This window comes from Stegostoma tigrinum, chromosome 13 (assembly GCF_030684315.1).
Source record: "Stegostoma tigrinum isolate sSteTig4 chromosome 13, sSteTig4.hap1, whole genome shotgun sequence".
In the NCBI taxonomy this organism is placed as follows: Eukaryota; Metazoa; Chordata; class Chondrichthyes; order Orectolobiformes; family Stegostomatidae; genus Stegostoma; species Stegostoma tigrinum.
Window position 1 is genome coordinate 75,660,731 of NC_081366.1, and position 12,100 is coordinate 75,672,830.

At 47.0% G+C, this 12,100-nt stretch overlaps 1 protein-coding gene across 4 annotated transcripts in view; it reads left to right on the plus strand.

Annotated features, from left to right (window-relative positions):
* Positions 1-2,488, plus strand: part of LOC125458081 (fibroblast growth factor receptor-like 1) — a 166,345-nt gene extending 163,857 nt beyond the window's left edge. For all 4 annotated transcript variants that reach the window (XM_048542957.2, XM_048542956.2, XM_048542959.2 and 1 more), the window contains one exon: positions 637-2,488. In XM_048542957.2, coding sequence (XP_048398914.1) covers positions 637-1,019 — 383 coding nt within the window. In that variant the 3' untranslated portion in view covers positions 1,020-2,488. The remainder of the gene's footprint in view (positions 1-636) is intronic.
* The last annotated feature ends 9,612 nt before the right edge of the window (positions 2,489-12,100 follow it).

Sequence of the window (12,100 nt, forward strand, 5' to 3'; positions counted from 1 at the left end):
TCCTCTGATGCTGCGTGGCCTGTTGTGTTCATCCAGCTCTCCACCTTGTAATCCAGATTCTCCAGCATCAGCAGTTCCTACTCTCTCTGCAACAGTTCAGTCTTTAGGAGGCTTTGAGAATGGTGAGTGTGACAATCAGAATTGCGAGTATATTGCTGGGGCAGATCAGAAAGCCACCACTTGATCTGGGAGGACGTAGAACCGGGGAATCTCTGCTCTGCGCTCAAACTGAAAATAATTGAGGTCAGAGATAATGGGAACTGCAGATGATGGAGAATCTGAGATAACAAAGTGAAGGGTCTAGGCCCGAAACATCAGCTTTTGTGCCCCTAAGATGCTGCTTGGCCTGCTGTGTTCATCCAGCTCCATACTTTGTTATCAATAATTGAGGTCAGCACAGACCAGTGCTATTCCACTGTGATAGCTGGCATCCTAAGCGGCAGGAATTTGGCCAAGATTGTGGGAGATTCCTGTTGAACTTGAGTGAACGTTGGGAGATCTCTTTGTTTGCATGCGGGAAATGGTGGCACCACACAGCCCTCTGTAAGACGCGACTCCCACTTTGAAAGTGTCGCGGTAACTGCCTTCCCTTTCTCTTTCATTGCATGTCACTTCCGGACCGTTGCTTGCTCACAGACCCCAGGATTGAGAAGACAACCACCTCTTCGCGCGCTGCCAGTGGCTTACCGTGGCCAGTGATCATTGGAATCCCAGCCGGTGCCATCTTCATCTCTGGCATGATCCTGCTTTGGTTTTGCCAGGCTCGGAGGCATGGTTCTGTGCCACCCCCACACCGGCACCAGAGGGACTGCGTGGTTCTGGACAAAGACTGTGTGGCCATCGGCAACCCAGAGTTCGCTGTGGCAGCCCAGCCTCACCTGCTGGTCCAAGCTCCCGGCCTGGTGCCCACCGTCACCCCCAAAATGTACCCCAAGATCTACACGGACTACCACACCCACACTCACGCGCACACAGAGGGCAAGATTCACCAGCATCAACACTTCCATTACCAGTGCTAGCTGTGAAGGTCTGGATCTGGTAGGGGGTGCTGTGCCAACCGGGATGGGGTGGGGGGGCCTCTCATGGAAGTATGCCAAGTATGAAATGACACATCGACTCCCAATCTCGTTGCCCATCATGAATTTTTCTTTCTCAAATGTGAACCCACTGCCTCTTCAAGTGACGTCAAGTGGCAGATCACCCCCAGCGTCCAATCACCTTGGCTTCAAGGCTCGAGGGTAGGACAAGGACAGAATCAGCCATGTCTGGAGGACCTGATTACCAAGAGAGAGGCGGCTACTGCCAATGCCTGAACTGAACTATCCCCAAGAGATTCTGCCTTTGTTTGATCTGTTTGTCTTGTTTCTGTGTGTTACTAATCTCTCTGAACTGATGGACCTGTCCGCTCCTCGTTTTCTGTGCAGTTCGGTTTTTAATTTGTTTGAAATGAGGTGTCCAGAAATGTCTAAGGCAGATAACAGGGCAGGCCTGGATTTCTGGTAGCTCCCAGCCAGACGTTTGTGTCTCAGTTGGTTAAGGATCCCTTTGCTTTTGAACACACTGATGTTGTTGATGAGCAGTCATCACCAGCAAAGGAAGAAAAGTGTTATAACTCAAGTCACTGTTTGACTCACCCGTCCATCCCAGGCCGTCTGTTTTAGACTTGCTTCACGTAACAGCATGGAAGGAACTGGGTCCTGATGGTTAACGTTCGGCCAATGCAGGGGAGGCAATGACCTCGTGGCATTATCGCTAGCCTATTAACCCAGAAACCCAATCACGTTGCAAGGGCCTAGGTTCAATTCCTGCCATGGCAGATGGTGTAACTTGAATTCAATAAAGAACGTGGAATGAAGGGTCAAGTGATAGGCATGAAAACATTGTTGATAGTCAGGAAAAACCCATCTGTCGCACTGACATCCTCCAGGGACGGAAACTGCCATCCTTTACCCGGTCTGGCCTACATGTGACTCCAGACCCACGGCAGTGTGGTTGACTCATATCTATTCCCTGAGCAGTTAGGGATGGGGAATAAGTTTCGGCCTAGACAGAGATGCCCAATTCCCACGAGTGAATTAAGAAAACATGATGCATCTTCTCCGTGTTTTATTGAAGTCATATTTGTTGACAACCTCTAGTGTCATTCAGAAACAAAGATTCACAACCAGGTACAGCAATTATGCTTTTCTCCTGTACTGCCTAGCTCCTGCTGCAGTTCCAGGTAAAAGAAACTGGGGTCAGCCAACTGAAAATCTCAGTTAAAACTTGTTTGCTCAGCTCCCTTGGTCTAAACCAGGCAAATATCTGTACACCTCTGCACTGAGATATGCAAGGGCGTGACTGTGTGTGTATATATATATATATATATATATATCTGCTCAACAGTATGAGGCAGAGACAGCAAAATATGTACAAAGGATGGAATTGGATGATATTTTCTCATCAAAATATTTATGAGAAGTCAAATAATTTTATTAATAAAAAAGGAAAAGCCTTGTATTTATGTTATAACATTGCTTGATGGTACACTCCCTTCCAGATTCCTTCAGCGTTGCTGTCTGAGGCTCACACAGCTATGATCCGCAGGTGGGTTCAAAGAAATCTTTTTTTGTGAGCTTTTCAAATTACCAAAAGCAAGAAGCAATGGGAGAGGGTGAACAGTAATCCTTGAAACCCTCACCACCTACATTTTCTGAGCTCCCCATCTCTCCTGTCGCTCCAAGGGTTGGTCAGTGGAATCTTGGCACTCCAGGTTCGGTGCCAAATGAGGCAGAATTTGCTGCTGGATGTCCCGGGCTCACTTCAATGGCACTGATCGCCCAAAGGTGGTTAGCGATGCTTGCAGTGAGCGAGATGGAAGGAGACAGAACTCTCTCCCTAACCCCCTCGCCACCTGTGGTTGGGGGAATGCCAATCCCACAGAAGGGTGTGAGACCTCTAGCATCCTCTCCCTACCATGTGAAAATGTCCTTTCAGCTCCCTGTACATGCCCAACTCTTTGACAGCACTATGCAGTTAATTGGATTGGGTTGAATTGAATTGCTTATGGTCATGTGCACTGGAATGGATGCAGTGAAAAGTTTGCAATGTTGCCATTTTTGGCGCCATCATAAGTACGGGATGCTTAGGCACAGAGTCTTAAGTATTTGGTGCGAGATTGAAAGCACAATAAACAAAACTGTACCAACATGAAATAAAGTAGATGATAATGTACCTACTCATCGAATCCCTACAGAGTGGGAGCAGGCCATTTGGCCCATCGAGTCAACACTGACCCTCTGAAGAGCATCTCCCACCCCAACCCACCCTATCCCTGTAATCCTACATTGCCCATGGCGAACCCATCTGGCCTGCATGTCCTTGGACATGATGGGCAATTTAGTGTGGCCAATCCACCCTAACGTACACGTCTTTGGACTGTGGGAGGAAACCGGAGAACCCAGGGGAAACCCACGCAGGTACAGGGAGAATGTGCAAACTCCACGCCGACACCTGAGGTCCCTGGCGCTGTGATAGTAACTGAACCACCGTGCTGCCAAATGTATTCAAGCTTATCTGGGAGAGTGTCGTAACCAGTGTGTAGACATCCCTCTGCTGTACCCAGTAGAGGAATGTGATTCTCCCACCGTTAAATCCTGATGTCCACATCCCTTTGTCTTTGCAATTGTTCTGAAACTAACCAAGACTTTGGAAACACAGCAAAACAGTGATCTTCACGTTTGCACAAGGGAACAATGAAGTTATGTATTTATATAGCATCTTTCACATCTGCAGGATGTTCCAAAGCACCTTCCAACCAACAAAGTATTTGTGATGTTCTTATTGTAAGAAATGTGAGTCTATTTGTACACAGACAGCTCCCATAAACCACGACGTGGTACTGAGCTAACAATGTGAGCCTTTGACAATGTTGGCTGTAGGCAAGAGTCATCAGGAAAATCTCTACATCTCTTCAAAACATCACACTAGCTTTCTGTTCCAGTAAGGAGGTTTAATTTGATATCGAGGGAAAAGACTTGTCTGCAAAGGTAGATTTTTATTCAAATGGTGCGAGTTTCTTACTTCTCTTCAAAGTTGAGCTGTGGGGTCCATTAAGCTGGCCTGAGTGGACAGGACTTCAATTTAACATCTGATCCAAAAGACAGCACCTTTGACAGTGCAACGCTCCCCCATACAGAACTGGAGGGTCAGACTAGATCAGGTCCACAATGCACAATCTTCAGGTGCAGAAACGAGATAAAACAGGCACTCTGGTCTCCAAATATTTTAGAGGGGCTTAACTAGCGAATAGGGACTCAAATTAAAATGTAAACTCCTTAAGCTTGCTTTACCTGGTTAAAACAAAACTGGCAGCTTACCATTCAAAGACGGAGAGAGAGTATCGACAACCACTCAGAGTGGAATTAAGCCAAGTGCACAGTATCTAGTGGTTCACATTCATGTCCCTGCTCTGTGTTGAATTAACTGGTCTCAGCCTGAACAATAGATGAGACATGAAGTGTGAAAAGTTCAGACAGAAATTCCCACTCCAAGTCTTCATTCATTTACAGGAGTGAAACTTGTGACTGTGACATTGCTCAGGAGAAAAACCACACGGGTTTCTGGCCCTAAGGGAGGGATGTTTAATTTGGTATCAGGCGAAAAGACTTGACTGTAAGGATTCAATTTGATTCAATGGGCACCAGCTTCTTATCTGCAGGTTTGCTAACTCAACATTTGGGGGAATAGATGCATTGAGACATCTTTTCAAATCTTCTAGTTATGTCATAAACAGAAAGACAGCAGTGGGGAGAATGTGTTCTGCGTATCAAGGAATGGAAATTTCAACTACAAGACCATTACCAAAGAGGCTGCAGAATAAAGAGTCACTACAGGACCTGCCCTGATAGACATTTGCTGCAGGACCTGCACTGATACACATGAGCTGGACAACCTGCACCAATAGATATGAGCTACAGGACCTGTATCAATAGACATGAGCTGTGGGTCCTGCACCAATAGACATGAGCTACAGGACCTGCACCAATAGACTCGAGCTGTGGGTCCTGCACCAATAGACACAAGCTGTGGGTCCTGCACCAATAGACATGAGCTGTGGAACCTGCACCAATAGACATGAGCTACAGGACCTGCACTAATAGACATGGGCTACAGGGCCTGCACCAATAGACATGAGCTGTGGGTCCTGCACCAATAGACATGAGCTGTGGGCCCTGCACCAATAGATATGAACTGTGGGCCCTGCACCAATAGATATGAGCTGTGAGACCTGCACCAATAGACATGGGCTACAGGTCCTGCACCAATAGACATGAGCTGTGGGTCCTGCACCAATAGACATGAGCTGTGGGTCCTGCACCAACAGACATGAGCTGTGGGTCCTGCACCAATAGATATGAGCTGTGGGACCTGCACCAATACACATGAGCTACAGGACCTGCACTAATAGACATGGGCTACAGGACCTGCACCAATAGACACGAGCTGTGGGTCCTGCACCAATAGACACGAGCTGTGGGTCCTGCACCAACAGACATGAGCTGTGGGTCCTGCACCAATAGATATGAGCTGTGGGTCCTGCACCAATAGACATGAGCTGTGGGTCCTGCACCAACAGACATGAGCTGTGGGTCCTGCACCAATAGATATGAGCTGTGGGACCTGCACCAATAGACATGAGCTACAGGACCTGCACTAATAGACATGGGCTACAAGACCTGCACCAATAGACATGAGCTGTAGGTCCTGCACCAATAGACATAAGCTGTGGGTCCTGCACCAATAGACACGAGCTGTGGGTCCTGCACCGATAGACATGAGCTGTGGGTCCTGCACCAATAGACACGAGCTGTGGGTCCTGCACCAATAGACATGAGCTGTGGGTCCTGCACCAATAGACATGAGCTGTGGATCCTGCGCCAATAGACATGAGCTGTGGGCCCTGCACCAATAGATATGAGCTGTGGGACCTGCACCAATAGATATGAGCTGTGGGTCCTGCACCAATAGACATGAGCTGTGGGTCCTGTACCAACAGACATGAGCTGTGGGTCCTGCACCAATAGATATGAGCTGTGGGTCCTGCACCAATAGACATGAGCTGTGGATCCTGCACCAACAGACATGAGCTGTGGGTCCTGCACCAATAGATATGAGCTGTGGGACCTGCACCAATAGACATGAGCTACAGGACCTGCACTAATAGACATGGGCTACAGGACCTGCACCAATAGACATGAGCTGTGGGTCCTGCACCAATAGACACGAGCTGTGGGTCCTGCACCAATAGACACAAGCTGTAGGTCCTGCTCCAATAGACATAAGCTGTGGGTCCTGCACCAATAGATATGAGCTGTGGGTCCTGCACCAATAGATATGAGCTGTGGGTCCTGCACCAATAGACATGAGCTACAGGACCTGCACCAACAGACATGAGCTGTGGGTCCTGCACCAATAAACATACAGGACCTGCACCAATAGACACGAGCTGTGGGTCCTGCACCAATAGACATGAGCTGTGGATCCTGCACCAATAGACATGAGCTGTGGGCCCTGCACCAATAGATATGAGCTGTGGGTCCTGCACCAACAGACATGAGCTGTGGGTCCTGCACCAATAGATATGAGCTGTGGGTCCTGCACCAATAGACATGAGCTGTGGGTCCTGCACCAACAGACATGAGCTGTGGGTCCTGCACCAATAGACATGAGCTACAGGACCTGGACCGATCGACATGAGCTTGAGGATCTGCACTAATAGGCATGAGCTGTAGGGTTTCTAAATGGTGTCTCTCAGATATTTCTGAATTCCAGGGTCCTCTCTGAGGAATGACTTCTGTTGAGTATGTACTCCATACATTGGGACCTATACATTTTATCCAGAAATGACACTATATACAGTAATCATTGGATCACACGGACACTCTGGACCCTGTGCTTTTACAGTATCCTAATGTTCTACATGCAGCATTGCAAACATAGGCATGAGGCTGTAGGACCTGCACCGATAGACATGAGCTACAGGACCTGCACCGATAGACATGAGCTGTAGGACCTGCACTGATAGACATATGATACAGGATCTGCACCAATAGACATGAGCTGGATGACCTGCACCGAAAGACATGAGCTACAGGACCTGCACGGATAGACATGAGCTACAGGACCTGCACTGATAGACATGAGCTGTAGGACCTGCACCGATAGACATGAGCTTGAGGATCTGCACTGATAGACATATGATACAGGCCCTGCACTGATAGATGTGAGCTGGACAACCTGCACTGATAGATATGACCTTGAGGATTTGCACCAACAGACATGAGCTTGAGGACCTGCACTGATAGACATGAGCTGGAGATCCTGCACTGATAGAAGTGATCTTGAGGTCCTGCACTGATAGATGTGAGCTTGAAGACCTGCACTGATAGAGATGAGCTTGAGACCATGCACTGATGGATATGAGCATGAGGACCTGCACTGATAGACATGATGGACACATTGAAAGAACTGGCATTTGGGAGATACATTGTGTGGTGATTGACACACAAGTTTCCAGTTTCTCCGTCTTGCTAGTCTATTGAGGACTGTCTTCCCTTATGCATTAACTCCAAATGTAACACAGAAAGTCACTGTGACCCAGTGTTTAGTGTGCGTTGAGGTGACTCAGTAGAGTAAATATGCATCCCACAGAAATCTCAAGCTGGGCAGGAATGACTGCAACAGGTAGCCAGTAAAATATGCTGTCTTCAAAATTCCCTGTTTCCTCAAAGAGGCATTCGGCTGGACTATGACAGGGAGTTTACAGATCCCAGAACAGATCATAATGAGCAGCTTTGAAACCCCTCATCTCAAACCCTGCCTCTCTGGCCAGCTGCACATGTCACTCTGGGGCTGCTTTGTAAACAGGTTGCAGTATGGGGTGTACCTCAAATCCTGTAATAACGCCATGTCAACATTTATAGATATTCCCTTCCTTTTGGCCCTTCTCAATACATTTGACAGTGAGTCAATTGGACAGCATCCAATTAACACTGGTTGTTCGTCTTACAAGTTGGAATGTGGAAGCTATAAGTAGCTTCTGTGTGTACACTCAGTCGATCCATGTCTCTATCACTTCATGCTAGATTCGAACGAACGCTAAAGTAAGGTCAACGACAAGAAAAGGCACAAATTTTTGGAGGGGAGCTGGAGTGCTATGGTCCAAAAAAAATAGAATCTCTACAGTGTGGAAGCAGGTCATTTGGCCCATCAAGTCCACACCAGCCTGCTGGACAGCATCCCAAACAGAACTACCCTATCCCTGTAACCCTGCATTTCCCATGACTAACCCACCTAGCCTGCGCATCCCTGAACGCGCAATTTATCACGGCCAATCCAGCCTAACCTGTACACCTTTGGACTAAGAGAGGAAACCGGAGCACCCAGAGAAAACCCACGCAGACACAGGGAGAACGTGCAAACTCCACACAGACAGTCTCCTAGAGAGAGGAATTGAATGTTTGTCCCTGGTGAGGCGCTAGTGCTAACCATTGAGCCACCGTGCTGCCCAGCACACCAAGTAGAAATTTGCCGAAACAGACTTAACTTCATCACTGCCGTTGCAATCAGGCTAAGTTGGAGTTCAAAGAGAAACCCTAACCCATCAAATATTTGTTAACGTGGGGCTAATTATGTTTGACCTGACATTTCTTTTGGTCCTGTTCTGCTTCCCCATTTCCCTTGGCTGTAACAACTCTAATTCCATCTCACCAGAATGAGGCATCCTTTTCCCACCCGGGCTTCCTGCACCTTCAAAGTCGGGTTGTAGCCTGGTGAGCTATTCTACTAGAATAGGAATCACGTCCTACTGTCACCCAAGAGGAGGAGGGTGTGTGTGCCCATTGGACGATGTCTACCCTGCACGGGAATACTGTAAAATATCCACACAGATGGAAATACGCAGCTTCAACTCTTACAGAAATTGGAGTTATTCTGCAAAGCTGGTTAAGTGGAAACTTAGTGAAAGAAAGTGTTTTGTTTTGATTAGAGTAAATGAGGAAAAACAGCTCAGTGGACAGAGGGGTCTGTAACCAAAGGATACAGAAGTAAGACGATCAAAAAAGAATCAAAAGGAATGTGAGGAGAATTTATTTACACAGTGAACTGTCACACTTTGTACGACAGGGAGGACGATGCAGATTAAAAAGCAAATTGGGTAAGTATTTGTAGGGAGTGATTTGTGTGGCAATGAGGAAAGAGCAGGGTGTTAGGAATAATTGAATGGCTCCTTCATACAACACTTACAATGTGGAAGCAGGCCATTTAGCTCCCCTACAAACCGCGTCCCACTTAAACCTACCCGCTACATTTCCCATGGCTAACCCATCTAGCCTGCACATTCCTGGATACTATGGACAATTTAGCATGGCCAACCCACCCAGCGTGCACCTCCTTGGATTGTGGAAGGATACCCCCAGAGACATGGGGAGAATGGCCAAACTCCAAATAGACAGTCACCTGAGTTTGGGAGTGAACCCAGGTCCCTGGTGCTAACCTAAGTGCTAACCTCTGAGCCACCATGCAACTCCTTCATTTCTAATTGGTATGCACCAGCATATGTACAATGGGCAGAGTGGTCTCGTTCTGTGTTATAAAACTCTGTGACAATGTGATGATCAGTTACTGGCAGCCATCGGCCAGCACCCAGCTCAGAGGGTGGGTCACTGCTGGTATGAGGTTATTCATCATTTCTCACCGCAAGTCCATGAAGATAGCAATGTGCAAAGCTTGAGCAAGTGAACGTGTCAAAACTCATAACCACCAGTCAGCATTGCTAGCTGGTGATGTTCGCTTCCCTCTGGTGTTATATTTGAATAAGTGCAAACTTCAGTGTCCCAAGCTAAATGTGCGGTCAGTCCTGTGATTCTGCTCCTGACTAAAGCATACAAACAGGTCAATTCTCCCAGCTGCCAGCTAAAAATTAAATCCTCCCATTTTAACCACCAGCCTGCTATTCTATTTTCTCTATCGTTTTGTAAATATTTTTTTGATCCCTGTACTTTTCTGTTTTCCAACTGGTTCTCTTTCACTTTATATGAGCATCCAGAATCGTTGACTTTATTTCATTTTTACAAAATATATTATTTAAGAGATTGCTGTCACAGCAGTTTCTCACGATAGACACTGAAACATGGTTGACCATATCACCTAAATAGAAGCAGAAAAACATTGGGAGGATGACAGTCTCACCCAGTAGCTTCCAAATTCAGAGAATCCCTACACTGTGGAAATAGACCATTTCATCTAACAAGTCCACATTGACCCTCTGAAGAGCATCCCACACAGACCCATTCCCTCATGTCTAATTCACCCAACTTACACATCCCTGGGTACTTCAGGCCATATCCCATGACCTATCCACCCTAACCTGTGCACTTTTGGGAGGAAACCAGAGGAAACCCACACAGACAGGCACCCAAGGGTGGAACTGAACCCAGGTCCCTGGTCCTGTGAGGTAGCAGTGCTAACCACTGAGCCGCCATGGCAGAGCAGCAGCTTGGTAGCTAGCACGACTGCCTTGTAGCATCAGAGACCTTGGACAACTGTCTGTGTAGCATTTGCACGTTCTCCCCACGTCTGTGTGGGTTTCTGCTGGGTGCTCTGGTTTTCTCCCACCAAGTCCAAAGATGTGCAGGTTAGGTGGATTAGCCACAGAAAACGCAGGGTTACAGGGATAGGGCCAGTATGGGCTCAATAGGCTGAAAGGCCTGCTTCTGCACTGTAGGGATTCTAAATGGTGTCTCTCAGAGATCTTTGGATTCCAGGATCCTCTCTTGGGAATGACTTTTATCTAGTGCATTCTCCATACATTGGGCCCTATATATTTTACTCAAAAATGACACTATATACGGTAATCATTGGCTCTTGCAGACTCTCGGGACCCTGAACATTTGCAATATGCTAATGTTCTACAAGCAGCATTGCAAACAGAGGTGTTTATTTGGGGGAAATAAAGCAAGAAATGTTTGAGCAGATGCATAAAACTTCTTCAACCTTCACTCCTGAGGACTTTCAGTAATTAGTGTTGGGGAGTGGGCACATTGGTAGGATAGTGAAAATGATCAAACTGAAGGAGAAAAACGTAAAGGAATGTTTTATCAATGATGAACTGAAGAAAATTCCCACTTAATATCTACAGTAAAGTGCAAGGAAATGTAGAAAATATTGGTAACCACATTTTTTTGCATCTTGGGTACAATTTGCTTGAAATCGGTGTGAGTTATAAACTGGAGGCGGCTAAAATTGGAGTGATGAATCTGAGAGTTATTTGTGCAGAGGAGATAGAAATGATTGCACTGATGTCCTGATTGCTCTAGATTAGAGAGGACAGAAAAGACAGCAGGACAAAGTTCCAACAAGAATGATGAAATAGTCAGCAAACATTTCTAGAGCCATACCGTTGATGGGAAAGTGAATAATGCTCATGCATCGAACTGAGGCCAATGTTGTGGCCAAGTCAGAAACCAGTCTGGGCACAGACAAGGTGAACAATGTAGCTGCTGCTCTGCCGTGGTGGCTCTGTGGTTAGCACTGCTACCTCACAGGACCAGGGACCTGGGTTCAATTCCACCCTTGGATGACAGTCCATGCGGAGCTTGAGTATTCTCTCTGGTCTGTGTGGGTTTCCTCTGGGTACGTCCCAAAAATGTGCAGGTTAGGGTGGATTGGCCATGAGATATGGCCTGTAGTACCCCAGGGATGTGTAAGTTGTAACTCGATTGTTTGGGAAAAATAAGGGCTTGGTTTTTGGTTTTGATCAGAGTGCTGGTTTGTAGAATTGAAGGGATAAGGGCAGATACTTTCTTTAAGGAGACACACCGTGGTAATACCATAGAGCTTGAAAAAGTATGGATGGCACTGGTGTGGTTGTTACCATTGAACAACATAGAGCCAAAAGCGGGAGGACTTGCAAATGCCGAGAGATGGGAACCTTTGAGAACAGCCCTGGTTCTGATCAAGTCTCAGGCAGCGATGAGACCTCACACTATGATGAGCCCAATGGAGTGCTCCTGGGCATAAACAGACAGCTTAGGTGAAGGATGATTCTGAAAGTGGATAA